Source organism: Rattus rattus, chromosome 11, assembly GCF_011064425.1.
Source record: "Rattus rattus isolate New Zealand chromosome 11, Rrattus_CSIRO_v1, whole genome shotgun sequence".
NCBI lineage: Eukaryota > Metazoa > Chordata > Mammalia > Rodentia > Muridae > Rattus > Rattus rattus.
The window spans coordinates 31,014,354-31,038,380 of record NC_046164.1 but is presented as its reverse complement, the minus strand read 5'-3'; the positions used below and the strand labels follow the sequence as shown (position 1 = coordinate 31,038,380).

At 46.8% G+C, this 24,027-nt stretch overlaps 1 protein-coding gene across 1 annotated transcript in view; it reads left to right on the top strand.

Annotated features, from left to right (window-relative positions):
• The window catches only part of Scfd2 (sec1 family domain containing 2), a 305,067-nt gene that overhangs the window by 263,330 nt on the left and 17,710 nt on the right, over positions 1-24,027 (top strand). The window contains exons 6-7 of the mRNA XM_032917168.1: positions 6,016-6,161; positions 17,717-17,851. Of these exons, the coding sequence (XP_032773059.1) occupies positions 6,016-6,161; positions 17,717-17,851 (281 nt within the window). The remainder of the gene's footprint in view (positions 1-6,015; positions 6,162-17,716; positions 17,852-24,027) is intronic.

The window sequence follows — 24,027 nt, the reverse complement described above, 5'->3', positions numbered from 1 at the left end:
AGACATGTGTGTGTATACATTTGTGTTTGGGTGGATGTATGTGGGTGTGTGTGTATACATTTGTGTTTGGGTGGATGTATGTGGGTGTGTGTGTATACATTTGTGTTTGGGTGGATGTATGTGGGTGTGTGTGTATACATTTGTGTTTGGGTGGATGTATGTAGACATGTATGTGTATACATTTGTGTTTGGGTGGATGTATGTGGACGTGTGTGTATACATTTGTGTTTGGGTGGATGTATGTGGATGTGTGTGTATACATTTGTGTTTGGGTGGATGTATGTGGGTGTGTGTGAGTACTGATGTCTGTGTGAGAAACTGTGCACACGATTCCCATTTTAAGCAATCTCCCACTGTTTTGGCCGTTCTAAGATGCCTGGAGATGGGGTTCATGCTGTCTCTTGTCTTGCCTGTTTCCTAGGATCTCCCTCCTGGGGCTTGTTTTATACAGTTCAGACTTCTAGAAGATTTCAGATGTCACGTCACTTTCAAAGCTTATTTGATTTTCATTTGTTAACTCTGTTCTTATTTACCAAGAATTATAGTGACTGCCCCAAGAAAAGAGCCCACTTTAAAAAGCAATCATTTCAAAGGAGAGAAAAGCTCCCTTTTCTCTCCAGTGTCAGCCTGCTGGATGGATGAGGGAGTGGTGACCTCTCGGTGCTCTGACCTCTTTGGCCCTGTCAGACCTGAGATGACTTTTCCTCTGACTGCCTCCCAGAGGCAGCCCCTGCTGTTTAGAACCTGCTGAGTGTCCAGTAGCTGGGATGCAAACAGGAAAGTGAGCTGGGTGTTCAAAACTCCAGGGCTGGACAGGATGAGGAGAACCGCTTAGACCTGAAAGTGAACTAACTGTTGGTCGGGCTGAATGTATATTTTTGACTCTCATATTTCCCAGATAGATTTCAAGGGTCTGAGGGAATTTTAGACCTCTAAGGAGAATGGTATCAGTAAAGAGGGAGCAGTTTCAGATCCAGTTGTACCCATGCCCCTTCTCCTCAGCGTGTCCAACTGCACAAGTCCCTATGCCTTACGTTTGATCAGCATAAGTGTGTGTGCGCACAGGTGTGCGAGGGTACGTTCAAGGCCTTACATAAGGACCACTTCAGGGCCAGCCAAGATTGGCCCACCCTCCAATCTGAGGTGCTTCAACTTCTCGACTACCTGAAGAATAAGGGCAAACATGTGAACGCCAGTATCTTGTGAAAAGGTGTTCCAAGAACCAGGGAGCTCGAAGCACGATCCCTGGGAAAACTAGAGAGAATTCAGCCACACCAAACAAGGAGTGGTGCAGGATTTCAGCCCTCCCGGGAGAATACTAAGCCATCTGAGCCGCCCTCCATTTGAACAGTGTTATGGCTGGAAAAGTCCGTCATTGCAGGGTTTGTGGCTATGGAAACCACTGTTCTCCTTTTGCTGCAGAGAAGGGGCTTGAGTAAATGAGATGGGTGGGAGGAGGGCTGCAGGAGGGGTACCAACACAGGAGCTTTGTGTAGCTACTCCAAGGAGTAACAGACACTGCCCAAGGGACCGCAGACCTCCCTCTGCAGAACGACATTGCAGAGGCGTGAGTCATCCCCCATCTTAGAAGAACACAGTGGTGCCCTAGGGGTTTGGGAGCCTCCCTTATCAAGAGGTGGACCTCTGAAGTGTGCAGACTATGCTCAGCTAAAGGTTGGCATCAGACTATGTTATTATCTAGCTAACTAAGGAGTTTAAATGAGAATTGCCTGGAATTGTACACTTGAGTTGCCTCTTAAAAAACCTGTTATCAAGTGAGCTGACTTAATGGATCAGACTGTCCAGGGAGTGTTAGAAGTAACTGAATATGTCACCTGACAGAGCACAGATTCAAAGAAGGCTGTACTGCAGGCCTGGGAAAGACTCACACCCTGTGTGGCTGAAATGGAAGGACCTGGGTCTAGCTGCAAACCAGCCAATATCTACTCCTGAACAGGCCCGGGTCTCCCCAATAAGAAAGGCACACTCTATTATGGAAGAATTTCTGTAGACTTAAGGATGAGATAATTGCATTTTTAATTTTTTAGTCAGTTGCACAGTCTTAACATGAATGGAAACATGCAGTGTCTGGTAAGCTTGGTCCCTGTCCTTGTCACTGGTTGCTGGGGTGACCAGCATTACTTTTCAGCAGCTCACATCCTCAAAGGGAGAATGGAAATAAAGTCCACCTGGCTACCACACTGGCTTTCTGTAGAGATTAAATGTGCCTTTGTACGTGAACTGCTTAGTGTGGCTACCAACTTGAGTGAGCATCAGAGAGCATAGAGACTGCTCTTAACCTAGGGAATGAGGAGGAGGAGGAGGAGGAGGAGGAGGAGGGGGGGGGAGGAGATAAAAGGCTTTTTTCCGCTTATTTGTTTCACCTGATTTGGAAAGATAAGATGTGTGCAACTTTTACTACATGTCTTAGATAAATAAGTATAAAAACTTAGTGAAAATTAAGGAAATTATGAAAAGTGTCTGAAGACTGATTAGAAGTGACTCCCTTTGACTGTCTGCAGAGCACATGTATCCTGGGAGACAAGAAAGCTGTGGAGGGTTAGCAGTTTAACAGGCGTCACCTGGGTGAGTGCTTTGACAGTAGACAGTTTGTCAGTTGTTGGACCTTGTCTCTCGTCCAGCAGCTTCTGCTGCTCAGTTGGGTTCATTCAGGTCAGCAGTAACCCATGCACACGTCGTTAAACAGCCTGCTCCATAGTTGACCTCCACTCATGTGATTTCACAGCTTTTTTTCTCAACTTTGATGTATGATGCACAAGTTCCTCAAATAGTCTAGACTTTATAGTAAATAATCTTCAATCTAGTAGATGATGTCATACCTAATGGAGAAATGGCTTTCTCTGTATTCTTCCTTGAAACTAAAATGGGCCGTGTGGAAAACTAAATGACTGTTTTGCTTCTATAGAGCACGGGTTTTTTTTAACATAAAGTATTAGTCTACTAGCAAGGTTTTTAGAAGAATTAAAATACCTTCCATCCCTGGACAGTGGTGGCACATGCCTTTAATTCCAGCATTCAGGAAGCAGAGGCAAGTATCTCTCTGACTTTAAGGGTAGCCTGGTCTACAGAGTGAGTTCCAGGACAGCCAGGGCTACGCTAAGGATGTTTCTCCTTGTCTTTGTGCCATCATTTCTTGATGAGGTAATGAATAATTTAAAATGATATATTTGATAGATGATAGATAGATAGATAGATAGATAGATAGATAGATAGATAGATAGATAGACATAATTCCTGACGTAATTTTACATAAAGAACCCTCATTAATGAGTGAAAACCCACATTCTTAACCTTCCTTCCTTTGTTGAGACACACAACTGTCTTGGTTAGAGCTGCCATGCCAAGGCAGACAGGGCGTGAGTCTATTCCACACTCTGGCTGTCTGTATCCCAGTGTTTCCTAGCTTTGAACCTTTTCAGGATTCAGGGAGGTTATATGTATGTGCCTCAGAAAACTACACATTTTCCCCTTTCCACAACGTTTGGGATGGAAGGCTTCCAAGGAGTTTGTGTGGACTCCTGGTTTCTCTCCATCAGCTTCCTACTACCCTCACCCCCAACCCCAACCACATTGAAGTTCTCCTTGCACACAAAATCTACTGAACACAAAGACAATGCCATGGCCCAAAAGCAACTTAGGGAGGAAGGGGTTTCTTTGGCTTATGATTACAAAGGGATGGAATCCATAATGGCAGGGAGAAGAGGTACGGTTCTGGAATGAGAAGCTCACTGCTCACATTTTCATCAAGCTAGCTCCCTCCCCTCCCCTCCCCCCAGTGACATACTTTCTCCAGCAAGGTTCTGTGTCCTGAAAGTTCCATTTCTCCCCCAAGCAGTGCCACTGGTAGAGGGCCAGTTGTTCAAATACCAGAGTCTATGAGGGACATTTTTCATTCAAACCACAGTGACACACACAGTTCAGCATTTTGTTTTGTTTTGCTTTAATGGCAACAAGTCAGATAGTTTTGGAAACCAGGAAAGATTTATTAGGTAATTCTCTCCACCCCTGAGAGTTATTACATACAGTATGATACATTAATTAAGAGTATGGGCTCAGCCATTCACATGCCACCTCTCTCTGTGAATGCAGCTGGGGTCCTTTGAATGCTTTTGTGTATGCTGGATACATCCCTGTTTAGTCTAAATTTGTTTGACTCTACCTCTTCCTCCCAAAAACGGTTTCCTTGATTATCAACCTTGAAAAGTTTCTCCTCATTTCATAGGCATTAGAATAGCTATGGTTAGAAAAATAGACATTAGTAAACGTTGACAAGGATGTGGAGGAACTGAAACCCTCAGGGTGTTGGTGAGGATGTAGAGTCCTTAGGGAGGCAGAATGGAGCTGGCATTCTTCAGAGAAATGAAAGTGCATGTTCACCCGAAAACATGTGCATGCAAAACTACCAGCATCATCAAAAGACAGGAGCAACCCAGATGCCCGCCAGCTGAGCGACAGCCTTTGGAAGTCTGGGTACCTGAGCAGACACATGATTGTAGTGTATCCATACAATCATGCACTACAGCCATGTGCTAAACAGAAATGAAATCGTGCTGTGCTGCAGCCTGGATGAACCCTGAGAATGAGGCAAATACAGGAAGCCAGCTGTTCTATGGCATATTCAGATGGAATGCCCAGTCAGTGGATCCACAGAGACAGGGAGGAGACTGCTGGTTGCCATGGAAAGAGTTGAAGGCTCCTGTTGGCTGATTTGGGGTTCCTGTTGGGGTGATGAGGATGTTCAATACTTGACTGTAGAGTTTTGGTTGGGGTCTGTGAATATACAGAAAGCTATTCCATGGTGGACACTTTAAATGGAGAATCACGTGGTATGTGGACTACATGTCGGTAAAGTTGCTGTCAGAGTTACGGACTAGGTGGGGGTCACTGACCACTCTGATACAGGAAGGAAGATGTTAATGAACAGGTTCGGGTGTGGCAGCTGGTGCTCAGGCTCCTGAGCCCCCTAGCATGGCAGTAGAGGACATCACTCAGAATTGTCCCAGGAGGCAAGAGAAAGCAGGCTTTGTTTCTGTAAATATGTGGCGCCCAACACATCTAGCCTGCCCACAGGAAGGTCCAACAAGCTGCTACAGCCCAAGAGTTCAGACAGGAAGAGATGGTGACAGTGATGGACAGAAGGGCAGGTGCTCCAGGTGGACAGCAGAGCTCACAGCACTGTTACCCTGGGTGACTGCCTACTCCCAGGAGTACCTAACCTGCGTGTCCATGTCCTCATGCTCTGCAGGAGAGGTTGTACCTGTAACAGAGGGGCCACATGAGAGGTGGAGAGTTGACACTCAAGGTGTATCTAAGAATTGTGCATGAATGTTCTCAATATGTCTGTAGTTTATGAACCTCTGTCTAATCTTTAATCATTTGTTTTCTGAATGGATGCCTAACAGAAGAGTAGTGAGAGTGATTGCCACTTTATTATTATTGTCATTAGTATTACTACTATTACCATCATCATCATCATCATCGTCGTCGTCGTCATCATCATCTTAAGCTGCTTCCCTTTTAATGGTCAGCCACTTGTTTAGCACGGTCAACCACTTTGAACCTTCCCATCCCAGCTGGTGTGGCTCTGTCACACCCTCCCTCTGACATCTCTCTCCATCTTGCCTTCTGACCTTCTAGAAGCTGTCAGTGGAGTCCAGACAAAAGCTTCATCCCAGCACTCAACCATGTTCCTTGGTGCTCCTCTTGGTTTGTCAAGGCTGTGTCTGAGGGTCGAAGCCCCCAGGGAGCCAGTTTCCCTGTGAAGCCTCAGGCCAGAGACTGGGGCTGGTGACAATTCTGAGTCCCACTTCTGTCAAAAGCATCCACATTCATGATGTCCCGTTACTCATGGGTGATGGAAGCAGCCCAGTGAGTGAACAGCCAGGGAAAATAGGGTTAAAGGAATTCCAGACCATTGCATTGAGCTCACACTGTCAAGGGAAAACTTAGTTTAAGGACTTGCTCACTTATGAAAATATCTCTGGACTGTTTCAGGCTGTGACTCTGCAATCGACCTGACATTGCCCAAATCCCAAACTGCTGTGAATGATATCTTCACGGCTCTCCGGGAGACCGCTGGAGCTAGGAATCTCCTGAGACAGTTCAAATCGGTGTATGTTCCTGGAAATAGTACCCATCAGGTGAGTGTGCGTGACTTTGGTACCTGTCTGTCTGCTGTGCTTTAGGATTCTGAGAGTTTCCTCTCAGCCTCGTAGAATAAGGAGTTCATTCTGGATGGACTCCCAAGTCCCTCTTAATGGAGCACCTGGGTTCCACTAGGTCAGAAAGTGTCTCAGTTCATTTAGGCCTCAGACAATGTAGCTGGTGAGAAGTGGATTGGAAATCACCCTGCTTATAACCATGGGTCCTTCTCGGCTGTAGACTATAGCCCAAGGCAAGGTGCTTCCTTAGGGTCCAGATGCCATTCATTCCAAGCGAGAACCTGCTGTACACAGTCCCAGTTTTATTCCTCTAGCAGTTCATCAACATGGTAAGTGATGACAAAGCAAGTATTTGTCAGACTGCAGAAAGGGAGTTTGTGACCAGGGAAACATCTGTTAGTAAAATTCCCCTGCAGCTTTCTAAGGACAGTGGGAGAACCTACGGGAAATGCTTTGACTGACCTTGAGTAGAAAGATGTGACAATCCAAGATTAAAGGAGGAGGCTCTGTGAAACCCTGAATGGGAGACCATGCAGGAATTCCCAGGGGAAGTACAAGGGACGAGACAGGTGCTGTGGAACCTGGGAGTTTCTCATGGGCAGTGTAGAGTCAGAACTAGGAATCCTGATGGCAAACACGAGCGTCCACAGAACAAGTATTTCTGATAGGAAAGATTACTGAGCATGGCAACGGGACTCCTCTCTCTCCATGAGGTCTCTGGTCGAATCATCTGAGGCTTCTCAGTGACTTTAATGCGCCACAGTAGGAAGCAGGGACAGAGTGAGGAACTCATCATAGGGTGAGGACTTTAAGTGTATGTATAGATAAGCCAGTGTCCCCATGAGAGCCCAGCAGAACCCTGGTTCCTCCTGTGTGCTCCTACGGTACACTTGAGCACTCCTGGCCTTAGTCTCCCCTTCCCTTCCCACAGCAAGGAGGCCAGAGAACCAGGTTCCAAAAGGAAGTTACCTGTCACATATACATAGTAGCCATGGGCAGGTGGCATCTTTGCAACCTACACAAACGCCTCTATGTACCTTGGTTCTCAGAGAGGTTCTAGAAGCATTGACCAATGGTGCTGACAATCATCCAGAATCATCCACAAGGCTATCGAGACCACAGAGCTTGCCCTGGATGTTAAAGCAGCATTTCTCTTCCTGTAGTTTTTAAATCAGGCCAGTACCACCACAGAACATAAAGTCAGTCAGATCACCAAACGTGTACGTTTATCATTCCAAAAAATCAGCAATTCTAAGTGTGTGTTGTAGACTAGTTACAAAGGCTTGTTGAGGCTGGTGATATGTGACGACATGTAAACCAGAGACTGTCAAAGGCAAATGGATGCACTAGTTGGCAGAGAAAGTAAACCACACAATTAATGAGGTCTTTATCATTTCATGACCATCACAGGGCACTGATTTGTCTGACTTCACATAAACACACGTTAGCTAGAAACCATGGGCATGATAAGGACGCTGATGAGCTACCTGGACCCTAACTCCTCACCACAATGCCTCTGGCCTCAGGAATGTCCTACAGTCATGACTTCCAGGAAAAGTTTTCCATGTTGCATATGCTTCCCCTCGTGTAAGCCAGTGACATCAACACGCTAAGCAGAACTCCCCAATGTCAGCAACTGACAAATGGGGAGGAGGGGCGTGGAGTGCACACTGTGAAGTCGAAGTTAGGAATAATATAAACGTAGAGAAACGTTCCACAGTACAAAGAAAAGGGAATGAAACAGAGTCAGGCTTGCCGTGCACGGCTGCCTCTGAATCCGTGTCTTGGCTCCACTTCATGGGGAGTTTCTGCTTTGGGGGAGACAAAACATGTAGATCTCTAGGAAGCTAGTCTAATTTCCTAAAAGATATAGCAAATTTTATAATAAAATGCACATAGAAGTTAATGTTTAAAAGTTTTAGGGGAGAATGTAATAAACAGATTTGTGGGAGGTGGGAAGAGTAAAGGACAAGAAAGGTGCTGTGCTTCCTATGGTGGGGCCTTGCCAAGTCACTCCACATCCCCCAGACCAGATCCCCCTTTGTTTGCCAGGAGGGAGCACACCCTGCCGGCAGGATTGTGGATCATTTTCTCTGGTTTTTTGGTTTTCCAAACTATTCTTAATTTAAAGAATGTTAAAGGTACAGCTGTGCGTCCAGTGGGGGAAAGGACTCTGGTGTATTTTGTCTGCTGTCCCGTCCCTGGGGTAGACAGGTATGGGTTATGCACAGGAGATGCTCATTAGACATTCGTGGAGTGCATCTCCTGAGGAACTCTGTTACAGGTCAGAGGCTATGTCTGAATACAGAGAGGGCGAAGTGGGAGAGCACTGGGATAGACTAGAGTCCGAGGCAAGCCGTGTGGGCCCTGAAGGTAGGACTTGGCAGGGTTTATGGTTTGGACTTTCATGTCCCCAGATGTGCTGTAGACTCGGTCTTCTGCTGATGGTGCCTGAGAGAACTTTAGGAAGTGAGGCCTCACTGAGGGAAGTAGTCCACTGGGAATGTGCCCCACCCCACTTTCTGGGCACCAAAAACTCAGTGTCTCTTCCACCACACACACCTGCCATAATGATCCACTTGACCACAAGCCAGAGAATAAATAGCCATGGCCCTCAGAAGCCATGTGCCAAACGGAAGCTTCCCCCCTGCAGGCTGGCTTCCCTCAGGTGCTCACACAGGAAACCATGTGGCACACTAGGCCTGTCACTTCTTCCACTTTGGTCTTTGTTCCCATAGCTTCAAGAGAAATGTATGCTTTCCACCAGGAATGTGTTGTCACAACACAGAACCTAGCTGAGATATCCCAGCACACAGTGGACAGGGTGAACCTGGTCTTGCCCTGGGTTCCTGCTCCCCTCTGCCCTGCACTGTTCTCTTGCCTCTCTGCCTTGGGCCTAGAGGTCCTGCAGTACCAGGTTCCTTCCTCATGCCTTCTCCCTTGCTCAGGCACATGCACGATAACTCTGAGCCACTCACTCGTCTCCCGGCTGGCACTGGAAGCATCTCTTACTTCTTACTTATCTGCTCCCTTAGCTCAGTGGTGCCACCTCTGTGAAATGCAGGTCACGCTCCCCTCATTTGAAGGTGACTTGTTAAAGAAATGATCAAAGGTCTGGAAGAAGCAGAGGAGTGAGATCTGCACTGGACGTCTGGAGGTCCCAAGGAGCCAGGACTTATCTAGTCAGGACAGTATGGGAAATGGGGACAAGGAGGCGACTGCTAAGGGACAGGGAGGCTCCTGACTTGAAGAACATAGCATGCTGTCAGAAGCAGCCTCTCCTGCTCATGGTAGTCCTTGCACTTGCCCATTCTGGGGGGACAGAAAGGCAGCATGGTAAATGTTAGAACCTCTTACGGTGTGAGGATGAGCAGGTTACTCCACCTCTCTGTGGCCAGCTCCTCCTCTGTAAGAAGGACACTCCCTCACAGATGCCCTAAGAATTTGGAGAATCAATCCCGTCCGATTCTTGTGATGGCCTCAGACTTACTGTAGGGACTTGAGGTAATAACATCAGGAAAATAAAGAGCCACCCATAAAAGTGACATTTTGATGTCAAAACATTACTCTGAGCTTTAGCTCACTTTTTCTTCCTGTTACCAAATAACATGAAGACCTTTTTCATGGGCTCCTAAAAGTGACATGGGCCTATGACACTCTCTGTCTGGTGCCTAAAGAATATACTGGCTCTGTAGTCATAGACCTCTAACACCAGCCTGCTGAGGACAGGACTGTGACCCTTAGGAATTCAGTGCTAACATTTGCTTGTGTGGTAAGTTAGGGTTTAGGGGTTGTCCCTGTAGACCAGAAACCTTTCAGGTGCCTGGGCCTGGGTCTTCATACCCTCCCATTTTTCACTGTATCTTTCGTAGCCCCCAGCCCCCCCCCCCACGTCACCATGTTTGATGTGCCTCATGCCTCAGCTGCAGCACCAGGAGAACATAGCAGTGTCTCAGGGGCAAGGAGCTCACAGGCCTTTCCAGTCAAGTGTCATCTGTCCCCAGAATGATGACAGTTGGCACATAAGTCTCTAGGACAGAGGCTCTGGAGCCAATGAAGGCCAGATGTGAGCCTTCTTTGATGCACCTGATGGCTGAACAAGAATGTCTAGAACCTCTGTACCCAAGGAGGCTCAATTCATCTCATGCCTGAGGAAACGAGGCTCTCTGAAGAGTCTCTGGGTGTCAGCACTCCCTAGCTCTGGTCAACAGAGTTTAGTCAACCTCTGTTCTCCCTCCTAATTGTATTAATAACTACCTAACCCTGGACCTGCTCAACTACCTTTTGGGGAGAAAAAAAATAGCAGAGGACAGAACTAGAACTGAGGACCAGAAAACTTGATATTGTCCCAAAGACACTTCTAACTGTGGTATGATTTCCAGGAAATTCTTTAGTAAGCCTGGCTTCCATTTCTTCATATTGACATTGAAAAGATTTCATTTAATGTTTTAAGGAATAGTTTGCTTCAGGATAGAAGGAAAGATGGATGGATGGATGGATAGATTAAGAGATAAATTGAAACACTTTTTAATCTTCAAACAAATGATTTGAGGAGATAAAAGGAGGAAAAAAATCATAGTATGACAAAAAGCAAAAGAACGAAACATAGAATTGCCACATAAAACCACCGGCATTTCAAACAGATGCTTTCCTATGCAGTGTTGGATTGAGGCAAGCTGTACACCCTCTGTGAGCCGTTCTCCTAAGATACTGGTGCATGGAACCGTGTGTAGAAATAAACAGAGCCTAGGGCTCTGGCTCCCCAGAACCAGCCAGCAGAGCAAAATCCTTGATGGGCAGGGCCTGGGCACCAGGTCAGGTCTCCTGGGCAACAGATATCTCCAAACACCCTGTCGTTACCATGATATTTAATGTCAGAAATCGCTGTGCACCTGGTTCCTTCTTCAGGAGTTCAGCTCGAGCTTGCAGACACAGCCACACCTTATCTCAACACAGAACTTCTGAGGGACACACACGGGTATTTTGTTTTTCATAGCTTCCTTGAGTATGATATTTTTAGGCCCAGTTTGTTCTTGAAAACACTCTGCAGTGGACACAAAGTTCTATCCCTAACCAAGAAGCTGTTTTCAATTGATGCCTGCTGGGAGAGGGGAAACCCATTGGGGAAAACTGATTCCAACTTTTTATACTCATTTGTATTATATTTATGGTTTTATTTTATATATTTATATTTCATTATAGATACCTATTTTTTAATTTTTTTACTATTTTTATTCTTTTATTCCTCAATTGGTATAAAGGCAGATATACTCATATACCAAACATTATTCTGACCCAAGTGTACTTTTTTCCATCTGATATTTTTTAAAATGATGACATCTTCATAAGTCCTTACTCATAACGTGGGTGCAGTGTATTCTGGGCCTAGCATCAAGGCTAGCTCTGTGGTGCCAGCCTGGCCAGAACCAGAAGACAGTCAGTGGAGCAGAGGCCACTTCACTTCCCCGGGACAGTCCTTGTGAGCACCATAAGGCATAACTCCACAGACCCAGCATTCCTCAAAGGGACACTCCCAATTATTATTCAAGAACTGTGAGGCTTGGAGAAGCCCAAAGCTCTAGCTGTCTGTCAAATATTTGTAGTTCTCCCTGTCTAGAGCAGTGCACCATGCAGGGGTCATTCCTGCCATTAGTAGTCTTGCCTGTCTCCTGGCTTGACATTCTTTCTTTATCAGGTTGCCAGGGAAACAGAGCTGGGAAGTTAAGCAAAAGTCGAATCCCTATGCAGAGGGCACAAAGGGTTTAATAGCCCTCTGCGCACACTGGCAAGTGAGGAAAGAGTGAAATGACTGCTTCATCGCAGTCCTAAGTGCGTTCATGACTGAGACAATGCTGTGTGTTCTTGAACCCTATTTCCTTTACCTCCTGAGAACAAGCAAGAGTACATGGTCTAGATTCCCTTGCAGGTAACTGTGGACCTGTGACCAACCTGGTTGGTAAATTATGGGTGGAAGCGATACATTCTCATGCAGGGCGGTGACATCTTTCTGCACATCCTGCCCCCTTTCTCTTTGACTTGACCTCAGATGAGGTTGTCTTCTCCAGTACAAGGCTACAATGCCCTGGGGATTCTGAACTCACTCACTGTGAGGTCTCTGAGTGAGGAGATTGCCAAACCCAGACCCCACCCTACCCCCAGAGCTCCTAGGAGTTGTGACAGAAGCAAAGCTTAAATGCCAAAAGTAGGGACCTGCTTAATACTGAAGCAGCCTGCGTAGCTGTTCTACTCTGGGTGACCCTAAGAAAGATGTGGTGGCACTCCAGAGAAGCCCTGTCTGCCCTTCTGCTCCTTCCCTGAGAAGTGCATGCTGCCTCACAAAGTACAAAGTCCCACGCCAGCCAAAACATGAAGTCACCGGCGTGGCAAGTTCTCATCTGCAAAGCCAATGTTGGGAGACTTGACACGTGCTCTCCAGGGAGGTGAAGAACAGGCACTGCGCTCTACCCAAAAGACTCCTCCTAAAGTATCCTCTTTACACCAGCAAGCATTAGGGCTTTGGTACTTTATTGTGTTCAATAAGCAATTTCAGAGTTTTCCTATCTGTTATTTATATAGCAATGCTTAAGAACTTATTTTTTAAATAATCAATGTTTCTATGATTTACTATGTTTGGCTATAAGTAAAAATGGAAAAAAAGAAGAATGTCATAAATGGCTTATACTGGAGAGATAATATGTTGGATCTCACAACAAAAGCCTGGAAGTCAGCCTAAAGAGAGAAAGTCTGTTAGCAGTGGCAGAGCCCCAAGGTAGAGCAAGTCCCTGCTGGTTTCTCCTGCCTTGCCAACCCCTCCCATCACCCCTGTGGCAGAGTCACACAGACTCAGCTGCCAAAGCCCGAATGGTGCTGGCAGAGTCATGGGTCAGCCTCACACTACTACATCCAGGAGGATAGCTGTCACATCTCTAAAATGACACACTGAGTCCAAAGCATTGTCATATGAAAATAGAATGATTGGAGCCAAAAGGCATATGAAACTCATGTCCTAAGAGTGTGTCAGACGGTAGAGAAGATGTGTAACCGTTCTGGATTTGTGTACTTTCAATTATGGTTTATTTCTACATTCTAAATATTGCTGACTCCTTGCCTTACCTAAGAGATTTTAGCCTTCCCCTGTAACACAAGGCCATCACAAAGTCCCAGTATTGAATATGGTGCCTTCAAACCTCTGCTTCAAGGAGCCCAGCCCAGCTGGCAAGTGCTCAGCTTCAGCACAGCAGGAAGGAGACCAAGGAGAGAATAGAGAGGGAGGGAATGGAGAGACATCCAACCATGAGCATCCGTCCTTCCCTAACCCTCTATGCCTCCTACCAATCCCCCAACTCATGCTAGGATCCCTAGGGTACTGAGAACAATCCCGTCACCCCTAGCACACCAAGCCTTGGAGAGAGGAACGCAGTGTAGTGCTTCCACTTGAGGTCAGAGCCACCCCGACCCAGGTCTGAGACCAGCCCTGAACCACTGCTGTTCCCTTCTGTGGTTGGCAGACCCTGTGATGGCAACAACCTTGCTGCATTTTGTATGGATCATAGAGTATGCCCTCCCCTCTTCTCCCCTCCCTTCCTCCTCCCTCCCCGCTTCTGGCAGCCTATATATATTTCTCAGTTGTTCTGGGTGATGTTGCTTTATATAGCCAGTTTTATATAAACCAACCAAACAATAGCTACTAGTTTCTCAAAGGAAGGAATGCCTTTCTGTCTTGAATTCCCTCATCCTATCTATCATCATTTCATTCCGTTGCAAGTAGCAGTGAGCTGGAGACTAGTGGCTTAAATATGCAAGGTTATTTTTCCTGTGAATGATCCCTGCTAAACTGTGCCATGGTTATCACAGCTCTGCAGGCCTCACCACAGCTTCTCCTGTCTGCCCTGTGGCCTTAAGAATATCCTCGCCCTCCAAGATAGCTGCTGCAGCTTGACATTGCTTCCATGATCTATGCAGCACAACTGAGAAATCAAAAAGAAGGATGCTTCCATTTTGAAAAACACGTTTCTGAAAGCCCTACCTCATCCTTCTGTATATGTCTCATTGCCCACAGACTAGAAGTATAGATGCCCAGAGCTGTATAGCAGCCAAGAGGAGGCTCAGTTGATAACATGCTTAACTGAAGACTGGGTCTACTACAGTAATGATAAACAAAATGTGGCAGTCACCTTGGTTGGATTAATAAGCATTCTGCATTAATGAGGCACACCTATGGCTGTGTCTGTGATGGCTTTTCTAGAGAGGAGCTAAGTAGTAGGGAAGACCCACCTGAATGCTGTTGGCACAATCCTGTGGACTGGGGTCCCAGGTGGAGTAAGTGGGGGAGTGGGTAGCCTGTCCAGGGCCTCCAGTTGCTGCCACTGTTTCTCAGTGACCCATGTGCCTCTCTGCCTGCAAGGTGGACTAGATCACCAGAGTCAACTTTTCCTCCCAGAAGCTGCTTCTTGCTGGGTCTTTGGTCATAGCAAAAGAAAACACAACTAATTCTCTCACTGAGGAAGAGGTCATGTCCTTTCAGATGACAGCACTGGTGAGGTAGAGTATTGGTCAACAGACTCTCCTGAGGGAAGGGCTTTAAGGATTTAGCATCTAAGAGAGGAAGTATCCAGAAGGGCCCTGATGGTAGACAAGTGAGCCCTGCAGCCCCTTTACTTGTCTATAAAACCCAAGGCCTTTTTTAATTTACTTAAAATGTTTATTGGATCATCATACCAAATTTATTAATTTGGAAAATGTAGAAAGAAAACAAATACCTGCTCCCTGCTAAGCCCAGGGTTAGCGTTTTAGTGTGCTTCTCCACAGTCTTATTTCCATGCATGAATAATTTATGAACTTTCATGAGCAAAAAGGGATCTGTTTGTATTGATGATCTGCTTCAGAAAAAACAGAAACAAGCACAGAAACAACAAGCACAATAGTCCACCTGCCTCTCCTAGCCCTGGCGCCTGCCCTTCAGTAACGCTGGAGATGGGTGTGTATATCACAGCTCGCTTTCCCATACTCAGCAGCTACAGGCTGTCATGTTCTCCCTGCCACTTTCTATAATGGCCAGCCTATCACCCCCATTTCTCACCTCACACTGTTCACTCACATGCCGGGCTGTACCCTGTTTTAACCCTGTCACCACAGACCCTCCCTTGTCACGTTCCCAACATTCCTCCCTATAGATGCTCCTCACTTACTGAACAGCTCCCAGCCATGGGCACGTGAATGCCTGTGGTAGTTTGGATAGGAATGGCCCCCAAAGACTCTGAATGCTTGATCATTAAGGAGCAGTGTTACATTCCCTACTTACAGGGATTAGGAGGTGTGCCCTTGTTGGAGGAAGTGTGTCTCTAGAGATGGGTTTTGGAGTTTGGAGTGCCCAATCTAAGAACAGTGTCTTGTTCTGTCTGTCTGTCTGTCTGTCTGTCTGTCTGTCTGTATCTCTCTCTCTCTCTCTCTCTCTCTCTCTCTCTCTCTCTCTCTCTCTCTCTCTCTCTCTCTCTTTCTTCCTGCTGCCTGTAGATACAGATGTAGAACTCTCAACTACCAAGTCAGCTTCCATGCTGCCATGCCCTCTAACATGATAATAATGGACTAAACCTCTGAAACTATAAGCAAGCCCCAATTAAATGCCTTTTTCTAAGAGTTGTCATGGTCACAGTGTCTCTTCACAGTAATGGAACAGTGACTAGGGCAGTAGTTTCTAATCTTTCCTTACTTCAAGTAATAAATGGCTCTTTCTGAATGGATCTCTATGCATGAACATAACCAAAAATAAACTGATAAGAGTGGAATTGTTGTGTCGGATGCAGTTTGAGCTTTGGTAAGGACTACCAAATCACACTCTGCATTGACTGAAGGTTTCCTCTCCAGCCAGCCTCAGAGTGCCTGATACCAGGGCAAATGCACATGTTTTCAGAAATTTTCAGTTTGTTTTTTCAGTCTGAGTCTTTAAAAACTTGTCTTGGTTAGGTGACTCACAAGGTGCCTGTAACTCCAAGGAAACACACACACACACACACACACACACACACACACACACACCCTAGCCTCTGAAGCACATACACAAAAAGCTATCTCGATGTAACTTTAATCTGATTTCCTCTGGTCATAAGCAAGGTTGGCCGGTAGCTTTGTCTCTCCCTCGTCAATGTTCCTAGCCAGTGCTCACTCAGGAGGATCATTAGTCATGAAATGTCTCCATGTACAGTGGTCTCACCAGTAAGTATCAAGAAACTGAGATCCTGCACTGAGCAAACACTGGCCCTCCCAGATGTGTGGTGAGACATGACGTTGATAGTCTATACACTACTGCATTTCTGAAATATTTTAAGGGACTTAGAATATGGAAAAGTAACCTCTAAGAAAAGCAAAAACAAGCTAGATATAAGGTCAGTACTCTAACATATCTGTAACCATGGCTACAGCACCTTGTGTTTACCCATGTAAAGAGCTACACAGAGCTCAAGATGAGCTGCCCCTCGGCAGAACCCTGCTAGAACCTGGCTTTCTGGAGTGATATGAACCAGACAGTGTGGGGAGGGGAGATGCCACGTGTGCCTTTGCACTGAGCACCCCACATGCACCGCCAGATAAGTTTGGGGCAGCAGAGACAGCAGTGGGTTGGGGGCGGGTGGCCAGTCTGTGGGAAAAGAAGATTCAGGAAGGACTTTTAGCAAGAACTCAGGAAAGAGGTCAGTAAGACAGCCGCCTCCAGACAGACCTAAATATAGGCCTGCAGGGTATTTAGGTCACAGAAAAGTGCTCAGCACCATCCATCTAAGCAGAGGTGTCATAATCTAACGTTACCCTTATTTGACAGAGAGAAACCTACAGTGCTCTGTGACCTGGTTCCCACATCGACCTGGGTCAGATTCCTCTGTCACCCTAGCTTCTTTTTCTGACATAGTCATACATAGAGCTGAGCTCTGTGGGGGAAGGAGGCATGGACTTGGATGTTGACAGTCATTGCAAATAAACACTCACATTCCTAGTGGAGGGGATGAGTCTAAGAGTGTTTAGAGACCATCTTCTTGTTTATATAAAACGACAAGACTTTGTTTCCTACCAGTCTTCCTACATAAAATTATCACGTTAAATCTAGATTGAGCATTTGGTCCTACTGTGACTATAGCTCTGGTAAGGGACATTTGGTCATAGAAGAAAATAGAGCATTGAGTGAGTAAATGCTGGAATCATGTGGTGTTAAAAAATGTTTAAAGGATACAAAGTATCCTTTTAAAAAGGATAGAGAAGTAGGGAGATGGGAGCGGATATGAAAGAAGTTAAGGGGAGGAGTTGGGGTAAATATGGTCAAAATACATTGTATAAAATTCACAAAGAATCAATACAAATATTTTAAAGTCTCAAGATTGTTTATTTTTAAGTTATTTTTCCATATTCTAATCTTGCATGTACATATAAAATCATAGCCATTGCTCAGAGTCAAGTTAAACTGGCTTTACTTCCTCAGATGTCAATAGAACTGTCTCCAGACACAGCAAACAAGGGCATTTACTCATAGCAGTGTTCTGTCTTTCCAGGCATCCTATAAGCCACTGTTGAAGCAGGTTGTGGAAGAAATATTTAATCCTGAGAAGCCAGATCCCATTGACATTGAACATATGTCCTCAGGCCTCACTGATCTCCTTAAAACTGGATTCAGCATGTTCATGAAGGTAAGGACCCGTGAGAGGGTCATCCTGAGTGTCACGTGTTCCCTTTGCTGGGCATGGGAATGCTGGCTCATCCTTAGCCCTGCTGGGAGACAATGGTATACGATTAAGACTTTTTTTCTGACCATTTGGTGGTATGTAGCCTGGGCTCATAGCCTCCTATGACTCTTTGGACCTGAGTCTTATGATCTTTCCCCAACAACACATACACCCTAAGTGTGGTCACAAGGCATCCTCAAGAGTACCACTGGAAACCGCTTACACTCAAGATCGTGTGTTGCCCACAGGGGCACATATTCTACTTACTGTTCTCCAGAACTTACTCTGTGGGTTAATGAGCAACTGCGTCCTCCGAGTGTCATCCCAAGACTCATCTAGAGATGCTTCTTGTTATGGTCCAGCAGACTCCTTGGATTTCTCTGGCTCATGTCTGGGGTGGGTCAGAATGACTGAGCAACCCTTGAAGTAGGGATGAAAGCAGGAGAAAGTACACAAATGCGATCTATTTTTAAGCCACTGTAAAGTTTCTAAATTTAAAAGGCTCTAAACAAGATTGCAGACTGACCTCCCAGGCTATGCCCGTATTTCAGCGGTAATAACTCTTGGAAATAACAGAATGTTTTGCCAACTTCAAAAAGTCTTTGAAATAGTGAGTTAATCTGCATAAAAGATCCAGCCTTTCAGAGTTCAATAAAAGCATATTCCAGGAAAACCAGCCCTTTCCAAAAGCCAGAGAGGACAGAAGCCAGACATCAGACTGGAAACTGAGCAGTAAGTTGGCTGGAGTGGCCCTCGACCCTTTGTTCTCCTGTTCCCCAGTTCCAGCAGCTTCTTATGCAATGCCTGGGTCTTCAATCTCTCTCTCTTAGTCTCCTCTCTCCTCTCTCCCTCTCCCCCTCCTCCCTCCCCCCTCTCCTCCCCTCCCCTCTCCCCTCTCCTCCTCCTCCTCCCCTCCTCCTCCCCTCCCTCCCTCCCTCCCTCCCTCCCTCCTCCTCCCCTCCTCCCCTCCCTCCTCCCCTCCTTCCTCCCCTTCCCTCCTCTCCCCCTCCCTCCCCTCTCCCTTCCTCCCCTCTCCTCTCCTCCCTCCTCCCCTCCCCTCCTCCCCTCCCCTCCTCCCCTCCCTCCCCTCCCCTCCCTCCCCTCCCCCTCCTCTCCCTCTTCTCTCAATAAAGCAATGCAGCTCAACTTCCCCTAATGTGTCCAGGGCTCCTGTGCTGAGTCTAAGCCCAGAGTTGTTGGGTCATTCTCTGCCCCTCTGTCCTGAGGTAGCTCTTCCTTGTGGCCATTTGCAAAGGGGAAGGAAGGAAGGAAGGAAGGAAGGAAGGAAGGAGGAGGGAGGGGAGGGAGGAGGAGGAGGGGAGGGAGGAGGAGAGGAGAGAGGAGAGGGACAGCAGAGCAGAGCATAACTTCTGGAATAGACATGGTTTCCAACCCTCTGCACTTCAGTGTTTCCTCTACAAACTTGGACACCCAGTGGTAACCATGGACTGTATTAGGATGTTGTCACTTGACTTCCTAGGTACATTTTCTGTCACTGTCCCATGAATCAAGAGCTGTCTGTCACACTTGAAAGTTACCCCATAAGTGTTAGAGTATTTCCTCTTCTCTTCCGGTGTTCAGCCATCCACCTCCTGTGTGGCCTTGCCTGGGGAACTTGGAACCCTGATGGGTCAGCATGGGTAATAGGGAACCCCTTTTCCTCGGCCAGCTGACCTCAGAGCGAAGGCTCCTGGGAGTAGATTTACAGGAAGAATTGTGTTCCCCCAGCTGCCATAATATCTCGAAAGACCACATTGTAAATGGTGAAACTAGACAGAAGGCCATCCTTTCTGCCCCAGTGCTTGCTGAGAGGGAAGGAGGTGGGATGCAGATGGACTCGCAGCTCATGTGAACTGTGTGCAGGCTTCCCAGCCACAGCTGCAGTGGCAGTCCATGGGAGCAGTCAGCCAGCATGCTTCCATCCATGTCCTGGCCACCCTCACGGCACCCTCAGCAGATAGGTCCTATTCTTACCCCCCATTTCACCCAGTGAGGAGACTGAGGCCCCACATGGCTAAGCAGGGAATGCAAATTTCCAAAGGCCTAGGATTCCATCTCATTCTTTCCTATTCTCATGTGATTTCCAAAGAGCACACCATAAATGGCAACTCTGACCTGTGTCCCATAGTCATCCCCACCCTGGATCACTGGCCTGTCCACAGCATTCCCTGGCCCATCCCTGCTAGGTGTGCTCTTGGAAGTGAAGTGGTCTGCCTTGTTGCTGCTGCTGCTCTCTGGGATCACTCAGCCAACCGCCTTCCCTTTCCTGAGTCTGTGCAGCTCCAGAAGGTCTCTGACTGCATTGGTCATGGAGCCGCTGATGTGAGTGGGATCATGCAGGGCTCACGGGGACCTGCCATTCCTCAGACTGCTTCTCTGGGGACTTGGGCCCAGGACTCATGGGAACAGTAAATTCATGTATTGGCAGATGTGTCACCCCTACACATTAAGTCTTGCTCTGACTCCTCGGGGACACTACTGCTCCTGTCTCTGGCTACTCGCTGCCCTGTTCTGTGCCCTGGGATCTGTTCCCTACTTTCTCACTTGACTCGGTAGCTGAGCCAGAAAGGAACAGAGGCAGAACTTGATGAAATAAAGAATTTCCATGGGGAACCCTTCCTTTGCTGACTACTGTTCTGTAAATGGAACCACTCTCAAATTTGAACTTCAGTAGGAATGGTCTGCCCCTGGTGAGTCCTTTCTCATACTCAGATGGTTTCCTGTTGACTTGGGGTGACCCAGAGGCCATCTGCCTATGACGGAGAAGATGAGAGTAGATTGGAGACATGACAAGAAATACACAGAGTCAGGGCCACAGTCACACCACAAGAAACATGTGCGAGCCACATAGCAAATAGCAGTGAGAATGCAGAAGAGGATGGCTCCAGCCCTCTGTGGCCCCCTCAGGGCGCTGTATCTTTTGTACATACTTTGTGGCTGTCTTTATAAATTGTTTTTATAACTGTGTGTCTTAGTTGTCTTCTTCCAGGCTGATGTCTTTCAGAGCAGTGTTTTTCTAAGTATATCACATAACCCATTGGGTGTTGGTAGGTCAAGACAGTTTAAATCACTATAATAAACTCTGCATAGGGGAACCAATGAGACTAGAACTCATTACATCAGGTTAGGTCAAACAGCACAGCCCGCCTCTCACATCTACACATGCATGACTTGAACATTTTCCTCACTACAGATCTGACAGAAAAGACTGGGAAAGCTATAGCTAGAGCCTGGAGAGTGGATGCTTTTATCGTCTGGATCCTCAGCATGTGGCTTTCTGCATACAGCAGGTGCTGGGGGGAGGCGATCAGAAAATTCAGGTTACAAAGCTCATTCAGCATAGCTTGAAGCCATTGATTTCTCCTTCCAACTATACTAGTCCCACTGAGTGTAGGGTACACCTTCCAGGACTCCCATTGAAGACCCGAAACCATAGGCACACACCCTGTCAATGCCGATGTTTTTTACCATACACACACACATGCGATGCCTTTTTTGCTAAGCAAATGGCACGTGTTCAGGTCATGGCGTGTGCACTTTGCAAGCATGACACTGAACCCAGTGCTGTTCCCTTTCCCTTCTTCACACGTCAGTGGCTGAAGACTTGTTCATACATACATCTGAGCAGCCTCCACAGACAATTATGTATTTCCTCATCAAGTCACGAACTTTCATCTTCCCACTTAAGGGAAGCACTTTATAGCTTTTCTATGGCTTATCAGATTTGCCAGCACCCTGCTGTCGGGACATAATTTGCACTTTGGGGGCATAATCAAGTAAATTAAGGGGTGCTTGAACACAACGCTTTGATGCTGCCAAGATCGGTTTATAGCCCAGGTGGCCTGAGTGACGAAAGAGGAGGTCCATGTGCAGTATGGGTTCTCTTCATTTCTGGGCAGGAGAGAGCAGGGCAAATTTCATGAGGCTTCTCAGAACCGTTTGGTTTCTAGAAGTTTGTTCTCATACTGTGAATAACTGAAACTATGGAATACAAAACCTTAAGCCCGAGGCTTCATTCAAAATTTTCCCAAGTAAGCGGTGCTATTAGCCAACTCCAGTGAGCCTCATCAGTTGCCCTCATCCTCTGGTACAGCAGCTGCTGAGCAAGGCAGCTTCAGCCATGCACCCTCCCAGTCCACCTCCACTGTCTCCTTTCCACAGCACAGCGCTGTTTGTTTCCCTCATGCTTCACCTCCCTAGAGGTGAAGAAGATAAGCAAAGAGGCTGCTGATGTTATAGAACAGAAGAGTCAGTGTGTCTGTCAGGAGTGTGGATATGGGAAACAGATGCTGGGGATGCTTGGGGTGTCCTCTCCACTGCACATTTGTCTGTAGTTAGATTGGCTGAACAATGGGTAACGCTCCTATCTGTACCCACCCACCCGCACTGTGCCCCACAGTCCATGCTCTATGAGCATCCTCCCAGGGTCTATCAGCAACAGAGGTGGCACACACCAGAGTCCCAAACTTGCAGTCACACTGTACAAGAACCACTCAGCCCCTCTATGCCACCATTTTCTCATCTGATTGTGGAACTGTTGTGAGATGTATAAGGGCGTGCTCAGTACCGAGCACCAGGAAAGAGCCACATTCAGTATGGTTAGACCCTATATAGAGCTAATGTTTGGGTGTACACACAGGTAAGGCTGGAACATTATGAGTTTGAAGCTAGCTGGCCTACTAGCAAGAACCTATCTTTGAGAAAGAAGAGGAAAGAGTTGGGTATGGTGGTATATGCTTGTAATCCTAGCACTGGGGGATAAAGGTGAAGAGCTCGTGAATTCAAGGCCAACCTGGACTACATAATAAGCTTCAGGTCAGCCTAGGCTGCACTGTAAGACCCTGTCTCAAAAAATTAAAATAGCAAAATCAAGTAGAAGGAAAAGTAAGAAAGGATAAAAGTCTGATTTTAAAATGAAGACAAAGAAAAGACTAGACACACTGCCCACAAAAGTCACAGCATTGCAAATTTCTCGAAGTTCACTCTTGCCAGAGGACAAGCAGTTGGGTGACCTGCGTGTCTCCAGAGCCATGTTCATGGGCTGTGATGTCCTTTTCCAGCCCCCATGTCTCTCCACTGTCAGCCTGATTCATTGATCTCCATAGTCTTAGTGACAGAACTTGTCTCTCTTTGAGCAAACTGTGAAGGGCCAACAAGATATGGATGCCATGGCCATGCTGGACATAGGCTGAACCCAGGACGCCTAAGGTCCTGTCTGTCGCGGAGCTCCTCCACACCATCTCCTCACTCTGGGAGACAGTAAGAGCACTCTGTAAGGATTTTCTATGGCTCAGTGTTGTGGCAAGTGTTAGCCCCCCTGCAGATACTTGGACGTGGCCCCCTCAGCCCAGTTTTGCTTGTGTCCATACATTTCTGTTAGCCAAGAGAGTTAAAGTGGCGTGTATCTGTCTGATACTCTGAGTCTGACAGAATCTCTGTGGGAAGGGAGGTTCTGATAGCACAGTCTTGGCTCCCGGGACTCAGCATCATTGTCATAGTGTGGACACAATTCTATAGCTGCCTGTTCTTCACAGGACTCTGCTCTACAAATCAGAAACCGCAGAAGTCTTTCATTTCCATTGGTTATGCTTGTCCAGTATCAAGTTAGCAGTCATCCTGAACTAGTGACTCATAAGAGTACTAACCATTCATTCTTCTCAGAAGGTTGCACTCAGACCAGAACTCCACATGGCAGAATTTGCTTCCCTGGCCCTTCCACACAGTCACTGAGCTGACGCTGAGCTTAGAACTCAAGGGCTTGTGGTCCAGGTCCTCAGCTCTTCTGCATGATGCGCATGCTGTAAGTGGGGCAGCAAGGGGACTGCATTGGTGCCATGGCCTGAAAGGTAACATCGCTTGCCCAGCACTCCACATGTCAAGGCAGTCCCCTCCACAGAATGAAAGCACGAGTCCTTCCTCTTGAAAAGGGAACAAGAGCATGAGGAGAGGAAGTATTGCCATGGATACTTTCAATAAATGCACTCTGTACTCAGGGAAATCCTGGCTCTCTAGGGCATTAAGGGCAACACTAACTGACCCTAGGTTTCCTTCCCTCTTAGAAGACATTGAAACCGTTCATACTTCTGACCTGTGTTCAAGTCAGTGATACCAGGAAGGCTGTAATGGAATAAATGAATGTC